This window comes from Sardina pilchardus, chromosome 18 (genome assembly GCF_963854185.1).
Source record: "Sardina pilchardus chromosome 18, fSarPil1.1, whole genome shotgun sequence".
NCBI lineage: Eukaryota > Metazoa > Chordata > Actinopteri > Clupeiformes > Clupeidae > Sardina > Sardina pilchardus.
Genome location: NC_085011.1, coordinates 1,619,682 through 1,646,506, shown reverse-complemented (window position 1 = coordinate 1,646,506; position 26,825 = coordinate 1,619,682). Strand labels below are relative to the sequence as shown.

General features: G+C 45.7%; 1 protein-coding gene across 1 annotated transcript in view; it reads right to left on the bottom strand.

The window, feature by feature from the left end:
* Window positions 1–590: 590 nt before the first annotated feature.
* Window positions 591–26,825, bottom strand: part of LOC134064367 (uncharacterized) — a 35,396-nt gene continuing 9,161 nt past the window's right edge. Inside the window, exons 9-25 of the mRNA XM_062520286.1 lie at window positions 23,240–23,419; window positions 22,858–23,076; window positions 21,948–22,085; window positions 21,427–21,693; window positions 20,921–21,000; window positions 18,653–20,126; window positions 17,983–18,481; window positions 16,851–17,420; window positions 15,876–16,021; window positions 14,872–15,453; window positions 9,594–9,666; window positions 8,561–9,192; window positions 6,846–6,918; window positions 3,878–4,497; window positions 3,021–3,093; window positions 2,605–2,738; window positions 591–1,685 (exon numbers count right to left, since the gene is read on the bottom strand). Of these exons, the coding sequence (XP_062376270.1) occupies window positions 1,224–1,685; window positions 2,605–2,738; window positions 3,021–3,093; window positions 3,878–4,497; window positions 6,846–6,918; window positions 8,561–9,192; window positions 9,594–9,666; window positions 14,872–15,453; window positions 15,876–16,021; window positions 16,851–17,420; window positions 17,983–18,481; window positions 18,653–20,126; window positions 20,921–21,000; window positions 21,427–21,693; window positions 21,948–22,085; window positions 22,858–23,076; window positions 23,240–23,419 (6,222 nt within the window). The 3' untranslated portion in view covers window positions 591–1,223. The remainder of the gene's footprint in view (window positions 1,686–2,604; window positions 2,739–3,020; window positions 3,094–3,877; window positions 4,498–6,845; window positions 6,919–8,560; window positions 9,193–9,593; window positions 9,667–14,871; window positions 15,454–15,875; window positions 16,022–16,850; window positions 17,421–17,982; window positions 18,482–18,652; window positions 20,127–20,920; window positions 21,001–21,426; window positions 21,694–21,947; window positions 22,086–22,857; window positions 23,077–23,239; window positions 23,420–26,825) is intronic.

The following is a 26,825-nucleotide window of genomic DNA, read 5'->3' as shown; positions in this document are numbered from 1 at the left end:
CGTCAGTGTGAAGGTATGTGTCTTGGGGTTCCTACATCAGCCAGCAGCCGGCCCAATGGATACCCTGTCTCAGCTGAATTACTGAAGCTAAGCAGGAAAGGGCCTGGTCAGTACTTGGATGGGAGACCTCCTTGGAAAACTTGGTGGTTGCTGGTGTTTGGCCAGTAGGTGGCAGTCTTCCTTCTGGCCAAAAAGAGTGTGTGTGTGTGTGTGTGTGTGTGTGTGTGTGTGTGTGTGTGTGTGTGTGTGTGTGTGTGTGTGTGTGTGTGTGTGTGTGTGTGTGTGTGTGTGTGTGTGTGTGTGTGTGTGTGTGTGTGTGTGTGTGTGTGTGTGTGTGTGTGTGTGTGTGTGTGTGTGTGTGATCGATCCGCCGCGCTGTTGTGTGTGTGTGTGAGATCGATCCGCCGCGCTGGCGTGTGTGTGTGTGATCGATCCGCCGCGCTGTTGTGTGTGTGTGTGATCCGCCGCGCTGTTGTGTAGCACCCGGTGCACACCCTTGTCCTGTGTGTGTGAGATCCGGCGCGCTGTTGTGCAAAGTGTTATAGAAATGTATTAAGGTACAAATTTGTATGTTCCCAAACTACCCTTTTATTGAAGGCATTATGTACACAACACAATTTGTTGACGACTACAAAAATAAGACAATCAACTCAAGGTAAGAGGAAAAACGTAAACACAGAACCTTTATAATTTTATATATACAAAGGAAAAACGTAAACACAGAACCTTTATATAATTTTATATATACAAAAGAAAAATAAATCAGAAAGCTTGAATAGCTGGTGCTGAGGTCTGAACATACACTGAAGTCTCCACACGGTTACCAGTGCTGCAGCCTTAGGCACCTTTGAACAGGCAATACTGTATTGTGTGTGTGTGTGTGTGTGTGTGTACACCTTTAAACAGGCAATACTGTATTGTGTGTGTGTACACCTTTGAACAGGCATTACTGTATCATCAACATCAACTTGATGTGTCATTACATAGACACCACAGGTGGGGAAATCAGCTCAGTGTGTGTGTGGGTGTGGGTGTGGGTGTGTCCGTCCTTGAAGTACACCAGGTGGACTAGTGTAGAGTAGTGTGTGTGTGTGTGTGTGTGTGTGTGTGTGTGTGTGTGTGTGTGTGTGTGTGTGTGTGTGTGTGTGTGTGTGTGTGTGTGTGTGTGTGTGTGTGTGTGTGTGTGTGTGTGTGTGTGTTTTGAGGGGTGGTCAGTTGTGGAATTAATTAGCAGGTTTCTGTTCTTCACCCTCCCTCTCCCACTCCTGCAGAAACTGCCGGAGGTTCAGCTTCAGGCGCTCGATGCCTTGAGCCGACAGGGCGCTGCCGTCCGGGCAGGAGAGTTCCTGCCCGATGTTCTCATGGGAGAGGACCCTGCCCCCCAGCTCCGCTACTATCGCATGCGCCCCACGATTGATGGCGTCGTTGATTCTGCCCGCTGGCGAGGGCCTCGCGCCCAAAGCTTTGGGCGCGCAGGCTGGCAGCATGTCGGACCAGGCGATCAGGCAGCGGGGGTAGTCGCCGTGCAGGCGCGTCAGGTCCTTCCTGATGGTGTTGAGCAGGTGCGTCGGGTTCGTCACGTTGTTGTTCACTCCCAGGTGCACCAGCAGGAGGTCGGGGCAGCGCCACTTGTGTTTGCGCTTTACGCTGGTCATCTCGACCACCAGCGCACTCCAGGTGGTCACCTGGAACCACAGACAGTCAAAAGATATGGACAGTCATCACGTAGACGTCACTGATCTATAAAGAATACCTGGATAGCGCATCTACGTCAAAATTCTGAAGCCTACATGGCGGCGGCCATTATGGGACCACTTGCCATAGGAATGCATAGACAGTAAAAGACAGTAAAAGAATGCTGCCGTTCTGCAACAATGGAATTAGAACACCACGCCGCCATTATGGGACCACTCGGGACAGTTCCATTGGCTTCATTGTTGATGGGTCAGCAACAATGAGATAGTCTATCCAGGTATTCTTTATAGATCAGTGGTAGACGTCAGCAGAGACATGTGAAGCACTAGCTGGTCTGCTAGTTTTTCTGTGCAGACTCAGGGGACGTAGATGTGACGTTGGCACGTAGCCTGACACGTGTAAAAGGCCATTCACACCAAGAACGATAACTATAATGGTAACTATAAACAAATATCGCTCTCGTTGATATAAATAGGAGTTAAGGGCCATTCACACCAAGAACGACAACTATAATGATAACTTTAAACAAATATCGCTCTCGTCAATATGAATGATGACATTCACACATAAACTATAACGACAATAAGAACTATATCATTGGGGATCACTTTCTGAGTGATTTTGAGAACGATTAAAAGGTAACAGCCAATCAGAACCCATCACATTATTAACATGAGAGACTTTTTTTATCGTTGGTCAGTGTGGACGCTTTTATCGTTATGTTCATAGTTATTGTTATAGTTATTGTTCTGGGTGTGAGCGGCCCTTAACTGTTATGATAGCTGCTCCAAGATAATGTGATTCTCACGATGATGTGATTGGTGGGCTGCGGCAAGATAATGTGATTCTCACGAGTGATTGGTGGGCTGTGGCAAGATAATGTGGTTCTCACGAGTGATTGGTGCTTACCTGGAACACCTTCATGCTGTTGGAACTCGTCTTCACGCCGCGTGGCGGCTCGCTTGTCAGCCATTGGGCCAGATCGGTCAGAGCGTCCCCACACATCCACACCGTCTTGGGGGGACGGATGATGGTAGCAGGTGCTGAACGATCGAGGACGAAGAAAAGTAATTCAGAGAAACCATAAATTGTCCAAATCCACCCACTTCTTATTATACATATACTATATGTTATTATATGGACATTACACATATATGTTATTATAGGGATATTAGAAAGTTTAACTGGATGGTCTACCCCCCATGGTCATTACCCATTCTAAATGTGTGTAAATGTGTGTAAACCCTCTTACAGTAGTGTGTGTGTGTGTGTGGTACCTGTGATGGATCCACTGTTCCTGTGTGTGTGTGTATGTGTGTGTGTACCGGTGATGGGTGCACTGCTCCCATGTGTCTGGTTCTCCTTCACAGGACTCTCATTGCTCTCTTTGACCTGCTGCTGGTGGACAACACAAAACAGATCAATCAAACTATTGCAGACCCCCCCACCCCCCCAAAAAACTGACTTGAGACAGACTGCTTTAACTCATTCTCCAACCAACAACATTTGAGCAAATCTGACTCTGTGTGTGTGTGTGTGTGTGTGCGTGCGTAAGTGCGTGTGTTTAACTTGTTTATGTTGTAGGAAATATGTGGGTCATCTTTGTTAACTTCTTTATGTTATAGGAGATATGTGGGTTATCTTTGTTAACTTCTTTATGTTATAGGAGATATGTGGGTCATCTTTGTTAACTTGTTTATGTTATAGGAGATATGTGGGTCATCTTTGTTAACTTGTTTATGTTATAGGAGATATGTGGGTCATCTTTGTTAACTTCTTTATGTTATAGGAGATATGTGGGTCATCTTTGTTAACTTCTTTATGTTATAGGAGCTATGTGGGTCATCTTTGTTAACTTCTTTATGTTATAGGAGCTATGTGGGTCATCTTTGTTAACTTCTTTATGTTATGTAAAGAACATAAAAAGGTCTGAAAACCCAGCTCTTCAAAGAACATCTCCTCTCATAGCACTACTTCAGACAATCGCACTCACTCGTCACTTATTCACTTATTTATGCACTTATTAGACCCACTGATGCACTTATTGTATTCTTTATTGTTGTTCGAAATGCTCTTAAAAAACCTAATTGTTTTTTTTTTCCATGTTGTAAGTCGCTTTGGTTAAAAAGCGTCAGCCAAATGAAATGTAATGTAATGTATGTATGTTATCATCTTAATTTACCTTAAAGGAGAATTGTATTTTGTTTGGTGCAGGTGTGACTCCCATCGCCCACTCATTCAGGAAAGCTTCGATGTTGGTTTTGAACAGGTTCGCTCCAGCGCAGGTGAGGCTGTTACCCTTATGGCGATAGTGATCGATCCGAATGTTCTTATGCGAGACAAACCTCCCCCCCAGTTCAGCAACAATAGCATGAGCTCCGTCATTGATCGCATCGTGACGTGTGCTCAGGATCTCCATGGGCTTGGTGCCTTGCTTCTTGGAGTATTTCGGCAGGATGTCGGACCACACGATCCGGCACTGGGGGAAGGTGTTGTGTACGGAGGTCAGGTCCTTCTTGATGACGCTCAACGCATTCACTAAGTCCTCTTTTACGGGGATGATGTCGTCTCTCATGTGGATGATGAGCATGTCTGGAGAGGGCCAGGTCTCTAGGTGGACGCTAAGCTGGTGGACCAATCTCTTCCATAGCTGGATCGGCTCTCGACTCCAATACATCCGCACCCTGGTCCTATCCGGACCCAGTGCACTGCCATACGTAGGCAACTGCATCTTCTTAGAGACTGCAGCTACCAGACAGCCACCACAAATCCAGACAGTTTTAAATTTACAGGGAGCAAAGCCTGAGAGATAAAACAGGGCACATAGTGCTGTAAGCAGACAGTTTTAAATGTACTGGCAGCAAAGCCTGAAAGATAAAACAGGGCACCTAGTGCTGTAAGCAGACTGTTGACACCATAGATATATAGATATAGATATAAAGAGGTAGATATAGATATATATGGTTGACACAATGTATATTGCTCAATTTGGGGACCCGGGTTCCAATCCAACCTAAACTTGCTCCCAAGTGTGCGATTAATCCAACATTGCTAACCTTGCCCCCAAGTGTGCGATTAATCCAACTGAACCTTGCTCCCTAGTGTGCAATTAATCCAACTGAACCTTGCTCCCTAGTGTGCGATTAATCCAACATTACTAACCTTGCTCCCAAGTGTGCGATTAATCCAAAATTGCTAACCTTGCTCCCAAGTGTGCGATTAATCCAACCAAACCTTGCTCCCAAGTGTGCGATTAATCCAACATTGCTAACCTTGCTCCCTAGTGTGCGATTAATCCAACATTGCTAACCTTGTTCCCAAGAGTGCGATTAATCAACCTAACCTTGCTCCTAAGTGTGCGATTAATCAACTGAACCTTGCTCCATAGTGTGCGATTAATCCAACTGAACCTTGCTCCCTAGTGTGCGATTAATCCAACATTGCTAGCCTTGCTCCCAAGTGTGCGATTAATCCAACCTAACCTTGCTTCCAAGTGTACGATTAATCCAACATTGCTAACCTTGCTCCCAAGTGTGCGATTAATCCAACATTGCTAACCTTGCTCCCTAGTGTGCGATTAATCCAACATTGCTAACCTTGCTTCCAAGTGTACGATTAATCCAACATTGCTAACCTTGCTCCCAAGTGTGTGATTAATCCAAAATTGCTAACCTTGCTCCCAAGTGTGCGATTAATCCAACCTAACCTTGCTTCCAAGTGTGCGATTAATCCAACCTAACATTGCTCCCAAGTGTGCGATTAATCCAATCTAACCTTGCTCCCAAGTGTGCGATTAATCAACCTAACCTTGCTCCCAAGTGTACGATTTATCAACCTAACCTTGCTCCCAAGTGTGTGATTAATCGTTTGAAGTCTGCTTTCTAGAAACACCAAATTGTTCAGAACAATGTCTCTACCGACTGAGATTGCGACTGTGGTTAGAAAACAAGCCTTTCTTGAAGCACACCCCTGATGAACGACTATTGCTCCCTGTAGCTAATGTCCTGTTCCTGTCAGATGTGGGCCAAAGTCACTATTTGGCAAGACTTCATGCTGAAGTCCGAGTGACGTTCCAAGTCAAGGCAGAGATGTCCCAAGCAAGGCCAAGTCCAAGTCCTTTTTGGAGTCCAAATTGTTTTAGTCCTAAACATCCTCTGCTCTCTATCTCAGGAAAAGTAAAACTGAACACTGGTTTTGAATTTTTGATGTTATGAGTCTAGCCTTTAGAGTTATGGGTGTAAACATGAAATGCCATCAGTTGTTGATGATTCTGTGATAGTTTCGGTAAATTGTTCAGGTTACCTATATATAACGAACAACATCACAGAATCAGTCATTGATGATGATTCTATGATAGTTTCGGTAAATTGTTCAGGTTACCTATCTACCTACCTACCTCAGTGATGATCAATTCAAAATGATTTGTATTTTATCAAAATATAACTATTTCGTGCCCATATCAACTTCAGCAGCCACAAGTCATTACAAGTCACGGGGCAAAGTCCGAGTCAAGTCTCAAGTCAATAGCATGGAAGTCAAGTTGCAAGTCATTTCTGTGATTCTAGTGATTCTAGTCTGACTCGGGTCCAAGTAATTTCTCTGATTCCAGTCTGACTCGAGTCCAAGTCATTTCTGTGATTCTAGTTATTCTAGTCTGACTCGAGTCCAAGTCATTTCTGTGATTCTAGTTATTCTAGTCTGACTCGAGTCCAAGTCATTTCTGTGATTCTAGTGATTCTAGTCTGACTCGAGTCCAAGTCATTTCTGTGATTCTAGTGATTCTAGTCTGACTCGAGTCCAAGTCATGTGCCTCAAGTCCACACCTCTGCTTCCAGCCAATCTCCACAAAGACATCTGGCACTGATAAGGCTTTGTTCTCAAATGTACATACATCTGGCCCAGTGTGTGTGTAAATTGCACTAAGAGTGTGTGTGTGTGTGTGTGTGTGTGTGTGTGTGTGTAAACTGCACTAAGAGTGTGTGTGTGTGTAAACTGCATTCAGTGTGTGTGTGTGTGTGTGTGTGTGAAACCTGCACTAAGAGTGTGGTACCTGTGATGGGTGCACTGCTCCCGTGTGTGTGTGTGTGTGTGTGTGTGTGTGTGTGTGTGTGTGTGTGTGTGTGTGTGTGTGTGTGTGTGTGTGTGTGTACCTGTGATGGGTGCACTGCTCCCATGTGTCTGGTTCTCCTTCACAGGACTCTCATTGCTCTTTCTGACCTGCTGCTGGTGGACAACAACACACAAGATGAGTCAAAATTATTGCAGACGTACCTCCTACATCAGATAATGTGACTCCTAGAGAAGCAAACACTCTTGTTCTGAGAAATTCCATGGAGCAAAAGCTTCCGTTACCCAGATAAAACGTCCGTTACCCAACTCTCAAATGCAGCATACAATAACAACGCATCCAAATAAGCAGGTCTACCAAGCCCTCTCTGGCATGAAGCGGGGGTCACACTGACCAGTGGCAAGCAGCAGATCATGTTCGCTACGATCACGTTTGCTACGATCATGTTCGCTACGATCATGTTTGCCATGATCACGTTTGCTACGATCATGTTTGCTACGATCACGTTTGCTACGATCATGTTTGCCATGATCACGTTTGCTACGATCATGTTTGCTACGATCACGTTTGCTACGATCACGTTTGCTACGATCACGTTTGCTACGATCACGTTTGCTACGATCATGTTCGCTGTGATCACGTTTGCTACGATCACGTTTGCTACGATCATGTTTGCTACGATCATGTTCGCTACGATCACGTTTGCTACGATCACGTTTGCTATGATCATGTTCGCTGTGATCATGTTCGTTATGATTGGGCAGCAGAACCGTTGGCTATGATTGGGCAGCAGAACCGTTCGCTATGATTGGGCAGCAGAGCCGTTCGCTATGATTGGGCAGCAGAGCCGTTCGCTATGATTGGGCAGCAGAATTGTTCGCTATGATTGGGCAGCAGAACAGCTAAGACTGGTCTGAGTGTTACGCTTAAAGCTGCAGGTGGAGAGTGGCAGAATGAGGGGACTTGGCTAAAATGTTGAACGTATACAACTCTCATGCCCCTCCCCACCTCTCATGCCCCTCCCCAACTCTCATGCCCCTCCCCACCTAGCACCGATCACCCTTCCATCCAGTTTGTGCTTGTTAGCGATTGTGCACTAACTGGGGTTGACAGTCAGATCTGCCAACTATCATACAGCCTTGTGCTTACTGGACCAGAAATAAAAACAGGATCAGTTGATTTTTGTAAAACAAATAACAGGCCCTAGGTGGCGGTAGAAGCGCAGGTGTTCAGGCCCTAGGTGGCGGTAGAAGCGCAGGTGTTCAGGCCCTAGGTGGCGGTAGAAGCGCAGGTGGAGGTAGAAGCGCAGGTGGAGGTAGAAGTGCAGGTGTTTTTCTAAAAGCGGCTGATTTATGTTGTTCTGTCGCATATCATCATAGTATCGGTTTCAGTGAAAATGATCAAAAACATCTTGCCCACTGCAGCTTTAACGCTGCCGCTTCATCACCTCCAGTGTGATCACATACTGCAGCTTTAACGCTTCATCATCTCCAGCGTGATCACATACTGCAGCTTTAACCAGCGTGATCACATACTGCAGCTTTAACACTGCCGCTTCATCGTCTCCACACACACACACACACACACACACACACACACACACACACACACACACACACACACACACACACACACACACACACACACACACACACACACACACACTGCCGCTTCATCATCTCCAGCGTGATCACATACTGCAGCTTTAACGCTGCCGCTTCATCATCTCCAGTGTGAGCACATATTATTTAAAGTTTCACTTAGCATTTCAGACGAGAACAATTTAATAATTTTTACCTTAGTCGTGGGACATGAGACGCCTTCTGATGTGGGGCTAACCTTCCACTCCCACTTAAAGACGAAATTTCTGATGTTGGTTTTGAATATTTTCACACCACTGCTTTCGAGACGTTTACCATTACGATGATTGAGTTTAAGATTATAGTGTTCAGGCCTAATGTTTCCGTGGCCAATAGTTGCTCCCCCGAGGTCAGCAATCATGGCGTGCACTCTGCCGTTAACCACGTCGTAAAACCCGTCCACTGCCTGGTCAACATTTGCCTCGGGGCAGGAAGTGCGGGGCTCGTGCAGGAAGTCCGACCACACGATCAGGCACTGGGGGAAGAGGTCGCGTATGGCCGCCAGACTCCTCTGGATGGTGACCAGCAGCTCCTCTGTGCTCTTGGGGTTCATTTCCCTGATCTGCAGGTGGATAACGAGCAGGTCTGGAGCGGGCAGCAGCAGTTGGAACTGTCTCAGCTTGGGCACGAGCTTGTACCAGCTCGGTATGTACCCGTTCCAGTAGGTGCGGACTCTCGTGCCGTTCTCGCTCTGCGGCGGCATCTTGGGGTCCGATGCACGAGAGGCCAACCCCACCAGCCCATCGCCACACACCCACACCTTCTTCATGCTCTCGCCCGTCCCCTGGCCTGGAAAATACAAATAAACATTGTACACACACACACACACACACATCATTAACAGTTATTAACAGTTATATACTGGGCTGACATCAGAAGCCATGGATGAACAGTGAGGTCCGACTCCTGCTGAAGGCATGTGACATCGTGTGTGTAAACTGCACTAAGAGTCTGTGTGTGTAAACTGCACTCAGTGTGTGTGTGTAAACTGGATTCAGAGTGTGTGTGGTACCTGTGATGCTCACTGCTTCTATGGGAGTGTGTGTGTGTGTGTGTGTAAAACGCACTCAGTGTGTGTGTAAACTGCACTGTGTGTGTGTGTGTGTGTGTGTGTGTGTGTGTGTGTGTGTGTGTGTGTGTGTGTGTGTGTGTAAACTGCACTGTGTGTATGTGTGTGTGTGTGTGTGTACCTGTGATGGGTGCACTGCTCCCATGTGTCTGGTTCTCCTCCACAGGTCTCTTACTGCTCTTTCTGACCTGCTGCTGGTGGTAGCAGAAAAGACAACGAGAGACGGTCAGAAAAGATTCAGTGTGCAGAAAGACTAGCTACAGACTACTCAAAGCCAGCTCAGTGTGCAAAAAGACTCGCTATAGACAATACAAAGCCAGCTCAGTGTGCAAAAAGACTCGCTATAGACAATACAAAGCCAGCTCAGTGTGCAAAAAAACTAGCTACAAACTACACAAAGCTAGCTCAGTGTGCAAAAAGACTAGCTACAGACTACACAAAGCTAGCTCAGTGTGCAAAAAGACTACAGTAGCTACAGACTACACAAAGCTAGCTCAGTGTGCAAAAAGACTAGCTACAGACTACACAAAGCTAGCTCAGTGTGCAAAAAGACTCGCTACAGACTACACAAAGCTAGCTCAGTGTGCAAAAAGACTCGCTACAGACTACACAAAGCTAGCTCAGTGTGCAAAAAGACTAGCTACAGACTACACAAAGCTAGCTCAGTGTGCAAAAAGACTAGCTACAGACTACACAAAGCTAGCTCAGTGTGCAAAAAGACTCGCTATAGACAATACAAAGCCAGCTCAGTGTGCAAAAAGACTCGCTACAGACTACACAAAGCTAGCTCAGTGTGCAAAAAAACTAGCTACAAACTACACAAAGCTAGCTCAGTGTGCAAAAAGACTACAGTAGCTACAGACTACACAAAGCTAGCTCAGTGTGCAAAAAGACTCGCTATAGACTACACAAAGCTAGCTCAGTGTGCAAAAAGACTAGCTACAGACTACACAAAGCTAGCTCAGTGTGCAAAAAGACTCGCTATAGACAATACAAAGCCAGCTCAGTGTGCAAAAAGACTCGCTACAGACTACACAAAGCTAGCTCAGTGTGCAAAAAAACTAGCTACAAACTACACAAAGCTAGCTCAGTGTGCAAAAAGACTACAGTAGCTACAGACTACACAAAGCTAGCTCAGTGTGCAAAAAGACTCGCTATAGACTACACAAAGCTAGCTCAGTGTGCAAAAAGACTAGCTACAGACTACACAAAGCTAGTTCAGTGTGCAAAAAGACTCGCTATAGACAATACAAAGCCAGCTCAGTGTGCAAAAAGACTCGCTACAGACTACACAAAGCTAGCTCAGTGTGCAAAAAAACTAGCTACAAACTACACAAAGCTAGCTCAGTGTGCAGAAAGACTAGCTACAGACTACACAAAGCTAGCTCAGTGTGCAGAAAGACTACAGTAGCTACAGACTACACAAAGCTAGCTCAGTGTGCAAAAAGACTAGCTACAGACTACACAAAGCTAGCTCAGTGTGCAAAAAGACTACAGTAGCTACAGACTACACAAAGCTAGCTCAGTGTGCAAAAAAACTAGCTACAAACTACACAAAGCTAGCTCAGTGTGCAGAAAGACTACAGTAGCTACAGACTACACAAAACTAGCTCAGTGTGCAAAAAGACTAGCTACAGACTACACAAAGCTAGCTCAGTGTGCAAAAAGACTACAGTAGCTACAGACTACACAAAGCTAGCTCAGTGTGCAAAAAAACTAGCTACAAACTACACAAAGCTAGCTCAGTGTGCAGAAAGACTACAGTAGCTACAGACTACACAAAACTAGCTCAGTGTGCAAAAAGACTAGCTACAGACTACACAAAGCTAGCTCAGTGTGCAAAAAGACTACAGTAGCTACAGACTACACAAAGCTAGCTCAGTGTGCAAAAAAACTAGCTACAAACTACACAAAGCTAGCTCAGTGTGCAGAAAGACTACAGTAGCTACAGACTACACAAAACTAGCTCAGTGTGCAAAAAGACTAGCTACAGACTACACAAAGCTAGCTCAGTGTGCAAAAAGACTAGCTACAGACTACACAAAGCTAGTTCAGTGTGCAAAAAGACTCGCTATAGACAATACAAAGCCAGCTCAGTGTGCAAAAAGACTCGCTACAGACTACACAAAGCTAGCTCAGTGTGCAAAAAAACTAGCTACAAACTACACAAAGCTAGCTCAGTGTGCAGAAAGACTACAGTAGCTACAGACTACACAAAACTAGCTCAGTGTGCAAAAAGACTAGCTACAGACTACACAAAGCTAGCTCAGTGTGCAAAAAGACTAGCTACAGACTACACAAAGCTAGCTCAGTGTGCAAAAAGACTCGCTATAGACAATACAAAGCCAGCTCAGTGTGCAAAAAGACTCGCTACAGACTACACAAAGCTAGCTCAGTGTGCAAAAAAACTAGCTACAAACTACACAAAGCTAGCTCAGTGTGCAGAAAGACTACAGTAGCTACAGACTACACAAAACTAGCTCAGTGTGCAAAAAAACTAGCTACAGACTACACAAAGCTAGCTCAGTGTGCAGAGAGAGACTAGCTACAGACTACACAAAGCTAGCTCAGTGTGCAGAAAGACTAGCTACAGACTACACAAAGCTAGCTCAGCTTTGGCACCGAGCTCCACATGACTCTAAAACAAGATCTAAACAAACATTTTCTTGCCCATCTTGAAAACAGTGTGGGCTACACTAATGATGTTAAACCAGCATGGACCAACGCAAAGCATACTATTACGACACAGCCATCGCAACACCAGCAGCAGAATAACGGTCAAATGTGCAGTATAATTAGAGTGAGTAAACCCAGCCCGATCTGCTGGCAATTGGATTTCTCCCTGCAGCTCAAGCTGGAAACCTGCACATGTATCTCTCCTGCTTCCTGCACATGTATCCCTCCTGCTTCCTGTCCACGTTTGCACATGTATCTCTCCTGCTTCCTGTCCACGTTTGCACATGTATCTCTCCTGCTTCCTGCACATGTATCTCTCCTGCTTCCTGTCCACGTTTGCACATATACAGTGCCTATAGAAAGTCATCATACCCTTTTGAAATAGTTACTTTTTTTATCTTACAGCCTGAAATCAAAACCCATTTAAAAAAATATCTTTTCCAGTTTTATTTACAAATTTAGCTGTACAACATCAAAATAATGAAAAAAAAGTCAACAGTTCTGAAAATTAATAAAAAAATTAAAAACTAGAATAACAGGGTTGGAAAAGTCATCATACCCCTGACTTAATACTTTGTAAAGCTTCCTTTTGCTTTCATTACAGCCATCAATCTGTTTGGATATGTCTCTATTATAGCTTTGCACACCTAGATAGAGGAATATTTGCCCAATTTTCCATGCAGAAATGTTAAAATTTAGTCAAATTCTGTAGGGAATGGCGATGGACTGCTCTCTTCAAGTCAATCCACAGATTTTCTATAGGATTTAAGTCAGAGCTCTGACTTTGCCACTCAAGGATATTCACCATCCTATCCTTAAGCCACTGCTTTGTTCTTTTGGCAGTTTGTTTAGGATTATTGTCGTGTTGGAAGGCGAATGACCTGCCCATCTTCAGCTGTCTAGGAGAGGGACGCAGGTTTTCCTTAAGAATGTGGATGTACTTGGCAGCATCCATTTTCCCTTCTATCCTGACCAATTGCCCAGTCCCCGCTGAAGAGAAACATCCCCACAACATAATGTTGCCCTCACCATGCTTCACACTAGGTATGGCGTGTTTTGGCTGGTGTACTGTGTTGGTTTTCGCCAAACATTGCGCTTGGAGTTCAGTGCAAAAACACATCTGGAATATTCTGCTACCATGTGGAAAAAGCTTTTATGGTCAGATGAGACTAAGATCGAACTTTTTGGAGACTAAGATTGAAGTTTTTGGACTGAGCTCCAGGCGCTAACCAAACACAGTATACACACCCAAACACACCCAAAACACACCATACCTACTGTGAAGCATGGCGGGGGCAACATTATGTTTTGGGGATGTTTCTCTTCAGCGGGGACTGGGCAATTGGTCAGGATAGAAGGGAAAATGGATGCTGCCAAGTACACCCAAATTCTTGAGGAAAACCTGCGTCCCTCTCCTAGACAGCTGAGGATGGGGAGGTCATTCGCCTTCCAACACGACAATAATCCTAAACATACTGCCAAAAGAACAAAGCAGTGCCTTAAGGATAGGATGGTAAATATCCTTGAGTGGCAAAGTCAGAGCCCTGACTTAAATCCTATAGAAAATCTGTGGATTGACTTGAAGAGAGCAGTCCATCACCATTCCCTACAGAATTTGACTAAATTTTAACATTTCTGCACGGAAAATTGGGCAAATATTCCCCTATCTAGGTGTGCAAAGCTATAATAGAGACATATCCAAACAGATTGATGGCTGTAATGAAAGCAAAAGGAAGCTTTACAAAGTATTAAGTTAGGGGTATGATGACATTTCCAACCTTGTTATTCTAGTTTTTAATTTTTTATTAATTTTCAGAACTGTTGACTATTTTTTCATTATTTTGATGTTGTACAGCTAAATTTGTAAATAAAACTGGAAAAGATTTTTTTAAAAATGGGTTTTGATTTCAGACTGTAAGACAAAAAAAGTAACTATTTCAAAAGGGTATGATGACTTTCTATAGGCACTGTATCTCTCCTGCCTCCTGTCCACGTTTGCACATGTATCTCTCCTGCTTCCTGTCCACGTTTGCTGGAACCAATCACCACTCGTTTGAACTACGCCCACTGATCACTCCTCTTGTGCAGTAGAGATACAGCGCAGACTCCCCAGACTTACGTTCACTCAGATTGAGCTTAGTATGGTGATAGCCAGGCGTCAATATGTAAGGGATAATGTATAGAACGCCGGTCATTATAGGAAAATAAGTACCGACAGGTCGAACAGGACCCCGACGCAAAGCGGAGGGATCTTGTTTCGCCCTGAAGGTACTTATTTTCCGATAATGACCAGCGTTCTATACATTATCACGCTTATTATACGGCTACTTGCCAAAACGAGAAAAGAAACTTAACTCAATGTGTGTTTAGCAATGACTTGGCTACCGTTTCGTGGCTTCTGCTGGAACTAGCAAAATAAATAGTTTGCCACAGTTGACAGTTGTTAGGTGTTGCCTGGCAACATACTTAGTAGCTGAGTTTTACTTGCAATGAAATTCCATTGCAACCAGCGAATGGATTTGTTGCGGATTGATATTATGAAAGACGTAAATTAAAAACACAAAACCCGTTGCCATTGGCAGCAGTCATTATACCTTCCGAGCGGTGATTATGCAAAAATAACTGTCCGCAGAACGTTGGGGAGGCCCATTCAAAGTGAACAGAGACATTCTAGAGAGCCGTAATGCGGATCAGATGAGATTTATGCCATGATTAACTAGTACCTTCTGGGACTGTTGGGGGGAGGGGACAGAGTTTTCAGGGTCTTCTAGAGTCAAGTCGATGACATCATCTGCAGGAATGTCTGCGGGGCTCTGGAATGTTGGTGTTGGGGTGGACGCCGCGGTTACTGACGCCGCGCTGACCTCTCTCTCCCATTGGTCCAGAAACCTCCTGATGTTCAGGTTGAACTTCTGAACGCCTCGCTCCGAGAGCTGCGCCCCCTTGTGGCGGAAGAAGCTGGGCTCCATGTCGTCGTGGGTGAGCACCTGCCCTCCGAGCTCCGTCACCACGGCGTGCGCCAGGCGATTGATGACCTCGTGAGGTCGGTCCTCCTCCTGCTGCTTCCTGGGGACCTTTCTGAGGATGTCGGACCACACGAGCAGGCACTGGGGGAACATCTCGCGCACGGAGGTCAGGTTGTTCCTGATGACCATCAGCTGATCCTGGGGAACGATGGGGATGCGGATGCAGTCGCCCCCGAGGTGAAGGACGATGAGGTCCGGGAGCGGCCACTTCTTCTCCAGAGTCACCAGATGGGGTACGAGCTGCTTCCACTTCATGCCGTCCTTGCCGCCCCAGTGCACCTGTAGTGGTCACCCGTTAAAATATTGTGCTCTGTTTAGGGCATGTACTCATGGAATGGTTTTACTATACACATATAATATTATTATTATTATTTAGATATTATTTAAATAGTAAAACCATTCCATGAGTACATTCTCAAAACAGAGCACATGATCATTAATACATAAGTATTAGACAGCGTGTGTGTGTGTAGCGTGTGTGTGTGTGTGTGTGTGTAGTGTGTGTGTGTGTGTGTGTGTGTGTGTGTGTGTGTGTGTAGTGTGTGTGTGTGTGTGTGTGTGTGTGTCTGCTACACACCTTCATCCCTGCGCTGCCCATGTCCATGCCCTACGTGATTATTAATACATAAGTCTTAGAGAGTGTGTGTGTGTGTGTAGTGTGTGTGTGTGTGTGTGTGTGTGTGTGTGTGTCTGCTACACACCTTCATCCCTGCACTGCCCATGTCCATGCCCCACTGCGGCGACTTCAGCTGCCTCTCGCCCAGAGCCACGACACTGTCCCCGCAAATCCACACCGTCTTCACTGGCTTCTCCGTTCTCACTTTTTTGGTTGGCATGGTAACATTACCTGAAAGAAGAAATAGAAATAAAGAAAAGATACAAAAATAAAAAAAAATCAGGGCACTTGGCCACACAGACAAGCACAGAAAACAGGGCCTGGGCTGCGGAGACGTCAACCAGAGAGGGGGGGGCACTCAAAGGAAGGGAACAGGGCATGTAAGAGGGGGCACATAAATCCTGCCAGCCTGATCATCTGCTACTCGTATTATATATAAAGAAGAAAGACTTCTGAGTGGAAGGCCAATAATCTCAGAGCAGGCTGATAGCATGACACCAGCAGGTCAAAGAGAATGAAACCAGCAGGTCAAAGAGAAGTTGATGATGTTCTGAATAAAAGAATAGTAAAACATTGTGAGTGTCCTTTTCTTGACCTCAAATGAGTGGGTACATGGATGGTGGCAGTAACCGCCCCCGCTAGGGCCCTGCATGGCTAATATGAGCACTGTGAAGTCTGTTGTGTGCACATTGATTTGGGAACCATGACAACAAGGGAATAGATAAACCGCAAAGTATGCTTGGGCCTCAATGCACACAGGAAAACAACTGATCTGCATTTGGCGCTTGTGTCAGTGTGTGACTGCATGCATGGTGTACATTCGGTGCTTGTGTCAGTGTGTGACTGCATGGTGTACATTTGGTGCTTGTGTCAGTGTGTGACTGCATGGTCTGCATTTGGTGCTTGTGCCAGTGCGTGACTGCATGGTCTGCATTTGGTGCTTGTGCCAGTGCGTGCCAGTGCGTGCCAGTGTGCGCCAGTGCGTGCCAGTGTGTGCCAGTGTGTGCCAGTGCGTGCCAGTGCGTGCCCGTGCGTGCCAGTGCGTGACGGCATGTGGTACCTGAGGTGTGGTTGACCTCCTGCTCCCACTGATCCACAGAGACTTTGATGTCCAGGTTGAACTTGTAGACGCCGACCTCCGAGAGGAACATTCCATCAGGGCCGTACAAACGCGGGCCGATCTGATGGGTGATGGCTGTGCCGCCCAACTCCGCAACAAAGGCGTGAACTCTGACATTGATCAGGTCAACGACGCCTTTGTTGCCGTGCACACCGTATCTCGGCAGCATGTCCGACCACACGATCAGGCACTGGCGGAAGAGGTTGAGTATGGAGGCCAGGTCCTTCCTGATGGCGCTCAGCAGCTCTTCCGTGTTTCTATGGAGATCGGCGTCTCCCAGGTGGATGACGAGCATGTCTGGATTGGGCCACTCCGTCTTCAGGTAGCGCAGCAGGGGCACAAGCTGGTGCCACAACATGCCCTGCAACCCCTTCCAGTAGACGCGTACGCCAGTGCCAGGCTGCCCCAGCCTGACGCCATGCACGGGTGATTGGGCCAAGCGTGAAGCCACGGCTACAAGGCCATCGCCACAAATCCACACCGTTTTCACACTTTCACGAGCAACCTGGCCTGAAAGATTAAAAAAAAAAAAACATAGCATAGCATTAGTCAACAATAATTTAGCTTTGTTAGACAGAACATGCTAGCCTGGCTATCACCAGACCAGGCTAACATGCTAGCCTGGCTATCACCAGACCAGGCTAACGTGCTAGCCTGGCTTTCACCAGACCAGGCTAACGTGCTAGCCTGGCTATCGCCAGACCAGGCTAACATGCTAGCCTGGCTATCGCCAGACCAGGCTAACATGCTAGCCTGGCTTTCGCCAGACCAGGCTAACATGCTAGCCTGGCTATCGCCAGACCAGGCTCAATCTTTCGAGACTGAACATTAGTCCAGGGAGTCTGTGGGCATAGCTCAAATGACTCTGTACGCTAAAATAGTCCTTCAACCAATCAGACCAACAATCTGGGTGCGCCAGATGGATAAGCCAGTTTGAGATTGGTCCCCACAAATTTATAACGGAAGAAGGAGAGGTAAGTGTGCAGGTTTTCAGCCTGAGTTGCTGAGCGAAATCCAACCGCTAGCAGGTTGGCAGCGGGCCAAGTTAGGGACTGAAGCAGAAGAACCTCACCTGGAGGCTCTGGACGGTGGACCACATCTGTGACTGTGTCTGAGGAAGAGGCCGGACTGTGCTGTTGGCCTGGTGAATGCTCGGGCTGACTGTGCTGTTGGCCTGGTGAATGCTCGGGCTGACTGTGCTGTTGGCCTGGTGAATGCTTGGGCTGACTGTGCTGTTGGCCTGGTGAATGCTCGGGCTTTGAGGGCGTTGGCTGCGCTGCAGGTGGATTTGTGACGGACAGCTGGTTTGCATTGCATGTGTTTAGGGTTCTGCCAGTGGACTTGGGATGGGTTTTAATGTTAGTGAAAGAGCTAGCCGGTGTATGGGCATCAGCTTTCTCCTGCTCATGTTGACTCAAGCTTGGTGTTTGGTCTTTTCTCTTCAGGTCATGTGGCACCAGGCTCTTGTCCTGTTTCTTGTGGGGCCCACAATGGTTATCAGCCTGGTCTCCATGACGACAGGACTCATCTCCATGACCACAGGACTCCTCCTCGTCTCCACGAGTACAGGACTCCTCCTCGTCTGCTTGTGGACTGTCTATGATTTCTCCTTCCTCCTCCTCCTCCTCCTCTTCCTCCTCCTCCTCCTCCTCCTCGTCTCCACGAGCACAGGACTCCTCCTCCTCCTCCTCCTCCTCCTCCTCCTCCTCCTCCTCCTCCTCCTCCTCCTCCTCCTCGTCCACCTGAAAGGGGTCATACAGCTCATCTTTGTGTGCTTCTCTGCGCGGGGGTGTAGTACTGGCCACAGTGACCTCATGATCGGTAAGTGAATTCTCAGGTAGTATAGTGACTTCCTGATCTGTAAGTGAATTCTCAGGTACTACAGTGACCTCCTGATCTGTAAGTGAGGGCTCAAGTAGTGCTGCGTTCTCCCTATCTGCAAGTGATGGCTCAGGGCTCAAGTCAGTTTCATTTATAGGATCGAAGAGAGTGGATGTCATCTGTTGCTCCAAGGCAGCATTTTCAGCCAACTTTTCAGCAATCAAAGCTTCCAGCTCCTCCAGCTCCATCTCCTTCCTGGCCAAATGTCCATCCTCCTCATCCTCCTCATCCTCAGCTGCATCAGATTTGGGTGATCTGCAGGCGGTAGTGCCAGAGGCCTTGGAAACAGACAGGTCCTTACACACCTTCACAGCCTCTGTCTGCGGACTCCTGCTCCGCTTGCGCTTCCTGGAGGAACCCTCAGCACTGCTGCTGCTTTGTCTCTTGCTCTTCTCATCTCCACGCTCTGAACTACAGTTCCTCCTCTGGTTCCTCTTCATATCCTGGTCTGGGCTTTGGTTCCTCCTCTGGTTGCTCTTCTCATCTCCACGCTCTGGGCTTTGATTCCTCCTCTGGTTCCTCTTCATATCCTGCTCTGGGCTTTGGTTCCTCCTCTGGTTCCTCTTCTCATCTCCACGCTCTGGGCTTTGGTTCCTCCTCTGGTTGCTCTTCATATCCTGGTCTCTGCTCCTGCTCCTCTTCCTGCTCCTGTTCCTGCTCCTCTTCCTGCTCCTGCTGCGACTCCTTCTATCTCTATTGCTCCTATCCCTGCTCCTTTCTCCTCGTCTCTTTCTAGGGGAATGGTCTCTGCTCCTGCTGCGACTCCTTCTATCTCTACTGCTCCTATCCCTGCTCCTTTCTCCTCGTCTCTTTCTAGGGGAATGTTCTCTGCTCCTGCTGCGACTCCTTCTATCTCGACTGCTCCTCTCTCCTCGTTTCCATTCTCTACTTGAGCTACGGCGACTCTGACGTCGACCAGTCCTGCCACCTTTCTCCCTGCTTCTGCTTCTACTTCTACTTCTGCTTCTGCTTCTGCTTCTGCTGCGGCTCCAGCTGCTACTCCAACTGCTACTTCGACTGTGACTCCAGTATCGATCACCTCTACTGCTCCTGCTGTGGCTTCGGCTCCTGATGCAATGGACAGAGCCAGGCAGATGTTGCAGAGCCAAGGATGCTGGAGGCAGATGTTGCAGAGCCAAAGATGTCTGAGGCAGATGTTGTAGAGCCAGAGATGCATGAGGCAGATGTTGTAGAGCCAGAGATGTCTGATGCAGATGTTGTAGAGCCAGAGATGTCTGATGCAGATGTTGCAGAGCCAGAGACGATGGAGGCAGATGTTGCAGAGCCAGAGACGGTGGAGGCAGATGTTGCGGAGCCAGAGACGCATGAGGCTTTCTGTAACACAACAAATCAATAGCATCAGTCAAAAGGAACTAAGCAGTTACTCAACTACCACACTTAAGGAATACTCTGAGGTACACTTTAATTGACCTGGATGTCATATATGACTATTTCTTCAGGGGGACTGTGTCAAAATACTTTTTGACAATAATAAGAGACTTACATTTTTCATGCATGATTTAGCCTAGTCATAAGTTATTTTTATAATGCTCAATTGTGACCCTGCACAGCGAAACCAGTCGCTTTGGTAAAATCTCCAAAATTAAGTTATTGTGCTCACATGAACGGCTATAAACTAAGCTTTCCAACGATATGTATATCGAGGGTATTACAGAATAGAATCTATCGCTAAGATAACCTCATCCAAAGTTGACATGGTTCTCCCGTCACGATATGCCAGAAGAGGAGAAATCAACTAGAATGACTGCTGATGTGTTGAATCTTCACCGGGTTGAACAGTCAAAATGTATGTTTTTCCGGGAAATTAGTTCACGATATGAAACTGTAGACTGCATAGGGCATACTGTCGAATTATGCGAAAACGTTAAATTCAACATTTTAACCCGGAAGTTTGTCCATTGTGGATTTTCTCAAAATAGTATCGTGCAACAAGCGACTGATTTTGCTGTGCAGGGTAACAATTGGTACTTTTACTAAGGTAAAGGAATCCGAATACTGATCATGATTTTATAAATGTTCCACTGGTAAATACAAAGGCCTGTACTTCTATTGAACTTAAGGCCCAGCAATCTTACCAAAACACATATATCAAAGGTTCACAAACTCACACTATAATAGGGGAATTGGAATCAGTTCTTGCGAATTTTTGCATCATTGCTTTGCGGTTCAGTGGGTTGACGGTCATCTTCTGCACACAGGTCGGAAGTACACAGGACAAGAAATGACAACAGATAAAATAGATATTTAAAGCCATTTTTAAACAATTCTATTCCAACTGTGGTCTTAACTATAACTATGACGATAACTATAACTAACAATAACTATAACGATAACTATAAACAAATATTTCTCACGTTAATATGAAAGGAAACGTTCACACATAAACTGTAACAATAACGACATGAAGAACGATATCATTGGGGATCAGTTTCAGACCGATTTTGAGAACGATTGAAAAGCTAACAATCAGAACCCATCACATTTTAGCAATCACATTAATTAACACGAGGAGAGACTTATCATTAGTCAGTGTGGACGCTTTTATTGTTATGGTTATAGTTATCATTCTTGGTGTGAATGCGGCTTTAGATGTATGGAAAAATATTAGTCGCACCTTCTCTGGCTGTGTTGTCCAGGGGCCCCTGAATGTTGGCACCGAGGTAAGCACTCTCTGTGTTGGTGTTGTCCAGGGACCCACAAATGTTGGCACAGACGTGAACACTCTCTGTGTCTGTGTTGTGGTGGGCCCCTGTGATGTTGGCGCAGACGTGAACACTGTCTGTATTTGTGTGCCAGTGGTGCCCTCTGATGTTGGCACAGACGGGAGCACTCTGGACCTCCGGACCCTGATGGCTTGGTAGCCCGCTCCAGTCACCATGTTCTGGACAGATCAAGAGGAATATGAACACGTCTAAGCAGAAGCCTGCGGCTTATACAGAATGTGGCTTATAGTCGGGAAATTACTGTACACGCCTTAGGGTTTCGCAGATAAGTTGAGGCAGGTGGTCCTTCACATACATGCATACAAGCATGGAGCTTTCTAGAAACGTGTCCTCGTCCAGGTTAAGGGAGGCTTATCAGAAGGGACAAATTCTAAAAAGACCAAACGATTGTATCACTCAGTGAGCAACATACCGTCACTATGGTGAACTCCACTTTCTCTGAGACGGACAGCATATCGTCCTCCATGACCTCACAGAGGTCAAAAGCCAGCTGAGGGCCCTTAGAGCACTTGATGAACCCAAACGAGTGGGCCAAGCCAAAAACCACACCCTGATAAAGGAAAGCACTCCGTAAATCAACCATGAATACACTGTTAGATTGTACTGACATTTTCTAACCAAAGTAAATATATTCACACAGAAATTTCTAGTGGACCTGGATAAACCAACAGATTACAAAATGCCATTAAGACTATAGAATGTCTGTTTACTGTGCACATTAGCTAAACCGACATACATACACTACTGGTCAAAAGTTTGGGTCAGTTAGACATCTTCATTCCACTCCATTATAGACCAATACCAGCTGAGATCAGTTGCATTGTTTTTCTTTTTTTTTTTTTTAAAAGGACAGCAGTTCATATTGCATTATGTGCTTACATAATTGCAAAGTGACGTCAAGTGACCCCAAACTTTTGACTGGTAGTGTGTGCGTGTTAAGTACAACCCCATTTCCAAAAACACTGCTAATCTGCTATTCTGGTAAACCCATATTCAATTGCAGAAGATAATCTGCTAATCTGGTGAACCCATATTCAATTGCAGAAGATAATCTGCTAATCTGGTGAACCCATATTCAATTGCAGAAGAGAACACTGTGATTGTGAAAATTGTGACCCAACTAGTTTGGAAACAGGGATGTAATAGAATGGACTCTCGCATATATTAACGTGGAGACTCACTGCTCTTGCAACAGAATGGACTCGCATATATTAACATGGAGACTCACTGCTCTTGTAACAGAATGGACTCGCATATATTAACACGGAGACTCACTGTTCTTGTAACAGAATGGACTCGCATATATTAACATGGAGACTCACTGTTCTTCGCAGCTCCTCTGTGTCTGTGCATTGGAAGGTGTCGGCCAGGATCTCCACGGCGACGGCCCTCTCTGCCTTGGTCGTTGGGTTGGTGGATATTTTAAACTGAACTTTATCCCCAACCAGCATGGTGGCCTTCGTTAGCACATCGTCTGCACTGAAGCTCAGCTTCCTCTCCACTCCCTTTAGAAAAGTCTTCAAACTGCCAAGAGAAAGGTCCTGACAAAATATACCACAGCAGGAAATGAGTGCTTCCACTTGAGACCTTGCAATGGGACATGCAAAGATACAGTATGTACACAGCACAGCACAGTGTTCTCAGTGTCAACAACAATATGGGCACAACTTGGACAGTGCCCAATTGCATCAGTACATTACTTGCCTTGTTGTCCTTAACTGCCATGTTACTGGCCGGTGCGTTCTCCTTTGGAGGGACTCTCAACACGGTTCCCTCACTGTGTTTAGCGCTTACGATCTCAGAGACGGTAGCTGCTTGTGTAGAGCTTACCACCTCAGAGACGGTAGCTGCTTGAGATGGCTCCGCCCCGCCTATCGGCCCCCACTAGGAAGTAAAAGGAACATGTCAAGTCAAGTCAGTCAAGTCAAGTTTATTTATATAGCGCATTTCATACACAGAGGTCATTCAATGTGCTTTACATAAACAAAAACCAAACAGTAATAGTTTACTGATGTTTTATCAGGCACATCACAGTAGCTTGGGGTAAAGACTGTAATGTCATACAATAACTTTATCTATTGTGTGATGCATTCATTGACCTTCACAGACTTTTGTAAGCGTATTCTTATATCAATATATTTGCGATTGTTGCGGTGTCTGTTGGTGACCAGTCTTCTCCTCACGGTTCTCTGCTGCTCGCTAACTTAGGCTAGCTCTCCAAATTGAGCTTAAATAGCACATGTTGCTAACTTAGGCTAGCTCTCCAAATTGAGCTTAAATAGCACATGTTGCTAACTTAGGCTAGCTCTCCAAACTGATCTTAAATAGCACATGTTGCTAACTTAGGCTAGCTCTCCAAACTGAGCTTAAATAACACATGTTGCTAACTTAGGCTAGCTCTCCAAACTGATCTTAAATAACACATGTTGCTAACTTAGACTAGCTCTCCAAACTGAGCTTAAATAGCACATGTTGCTAACTTAGACTAGCTCTCCAAACTGAGCTGGAATGGCACAGCTTTGCTAATTTAAACTAGCTCTCCAAACTGAGCTTAAATAGCGCAACTTTGCTAACTTAGGCTAGCTCTCCAAACTGAGTTGGAATGGCACAACTTTGCTAACTTAGACTAGCTCTCCAAACTGAGCTTACAGTAAAAAGTACAGGTTGCTAACTTAGGCTAGCTCTTGTGGTGGAAAATTCCACACTCCTGGACTTTGTAGCAATTAGCACTCTGGAACCAATTAACCCTTGAGAAAACACCAATCGGCACTCTGGAACGAGACCACGCAGACAGAGCTTCTTCAACACTGTTGATCCTTTATTCACTATATCACAATGATATTACAATCCAAACAATGTCTGCACTACCAGGCAATAGACTGAAGGCGGCGCTACCAGCTGGTACCTTGACAAGGTTGATCTGCCCCTCTGATGGCTGTGCTCTGCTTTATATTCTGTTTTGGCTGTCTCAGAAGCTCCTCCTTCTAAAGACGTCACCAAACCCTATTCAGCCAATCAGAAGGAATTGTAAAGGGAACGGGGCCATTTATAATGGTGGAAGTTCGATCCATTTCTGTTTTTAAAGAATATGAGCACACCTCTTATTGTGTCATAGTTGTTTGTGTAGTTCTGCTATAGTTTGGACCCTCCGATACTTAGTTCTGCTATAGTTTGGACCCTCTGGTACTTTTCCAATGTCACCCTGTACTTTCCATTGGCCTTCTTGGTACTCTCCAGTTTGCATCTACTCCTGTATTATCTTATCCAACTGGTACTTTGCCTTCACCCTTGCCTTAGTAGAGAGTTCCCCTTTCTCTTAGCAGACAATCACATGTTGTTTACCAGAGATCATACGAGTACAAGGTATTAAAGAGGAACTGTGCAGGATTGGCGATTTCATCTCTGGTTTCGGTTTCGTTTCCGCTCGTTTTATGCTTGCATATTTCTCTGCAGAGCTTCCCCAACAGCTTTAGCGTGTATATTTATACATATATAGGCTATATAAATATATAAATTGCAAGCGTGGTTCTTCTTGTTCCTTACGCGTCTCAGACTTGATGTAAACAAGGAACGATCGTCTCCTGCAGAAACTGCAAGGTTGCAATAGTGGATAGGGACACGCCCTCCCGATAGTGGGCGGGAGGAAATATTACTGTTTTCAATTAAACTGGTCAGTCAAGCAAAACAACGATTTCTGAGCGATTTTATGACTAAGAAAAAGTTGCATAGGGTCTCTTTAAAGGTTACTAATGCATCTTAATGTATCAAAATGTAATAGACCTGGGAAAATACACCATACTCTCCAAACTGAGCTTACGGTAAATAGCACAGGTTGCTAACTTGGGCTAACTCTCCAAACTGAGCTAAAATAACACAGGTTGCTAACTTAGGCTAGCTCTCCAAACTGAGCTTACGGTAAATAGCACAGGTTGCTAACTTAGGCTAGCTCTTCAAACTAAGCTAAAATAACACAGGTTGCTAACTTAGACTAGCTCTCCAAACTGAGCTTAAATGGCACAGCTTTGCATTCTCACACACGTCCCCACAAGCCAACAACTTGGGCATTTCTGAGGCAAGGGTGAGTACTATAAAGGCCAATTTATAGTACAGACGACAAGTGCCTCTCTCAAAAAAAAAAATGATGTGGAAACTACAAGGGAAACAGACACAGAGATAAACGGGAACACCAGGGGGAGAGACGGCAAGGAATGCATTTCTCCCTGCTGTGTCTCCTCTTATCATCCCTGAGTTGCTAGGATACGGGAACGCTGGCGAGTCACGCCGCTCCGTCTAGCTTCTCGTTTATGTTTGAATTTTTGTCATGAAATTCATTTTATGTTATGTTTTGTTCCGTCTTCGTTTCAAAATGTTGAGTTCAATGCCACCGACATGTACGTCCTTTTTCCAGAGCGGTTTGTGGCTGGCATATCGCTTTTTGAGCCTAAAACAGTCGCCCGCAACATCTTCGCCAACTGAAAAAAGATTCTGGACTGCCTAGCACTACCCGTGTCGCTAAAGGCGTTTTGAGTGCACTACGAGGCGGTCTTCTCAGCGTCTGGCCCTGAGAACTTCAATCGGGACAGCTCTAAACTGAACTCGTCAAACATCTTGACCGAGGAGCTACCGGACTGCCTGCCTCTAGCGTTCTGGATGAGGATGTGTGCAGAAGGACATGCTAGCCGGCTGGACTGCTGCTTGGATTTGCGTTAGCCAGGATAGGAGGGGATTCTCGGGTCCAACGATCTGTTTTGGAGCTCTCTTCAGTAGCAGCCTTGGTGGGACTCGTAAAGGACTCAATGTTGCGCCAACATTGCCTTTTTGGACTTATTGAGTGTTTGTCTATGTTTGTCTGACTTTAATTGTTTGTAGTGGTTGTCTAATGTCTGTCTTGATGTCTGTACAGGAACGCTGTGCGCATACGCCGCTCTGTCAGGCACCTGGCTATTTTGTGTCAGTGTTTTCAATTCATTTGTGAAGCGACCTTGGGTGTCTTGAAAGGCGCTATATCAATAAAATGTATTATTATTATTATTATTATTATTATTATTATCAGACGTGGGATATGAATAAGTCTCTCTCTCTAATATGAACAAGATAAAGTCACTGTCTCAAGAACAAGGTAATGAAACAAACTGCTGGCAAAGAGTGAACACTCGAAGCCTATGAATCAACTCTAAGGAGGACCGTGGCCTTGAAGGCCTCTAAATCAACTCTAGGGAGGACAGTGGCCTTGAAGTACTCTATGTAGTTGGTCTCTGTTCACATTACATGTTTGTCTACGCACCCAGGA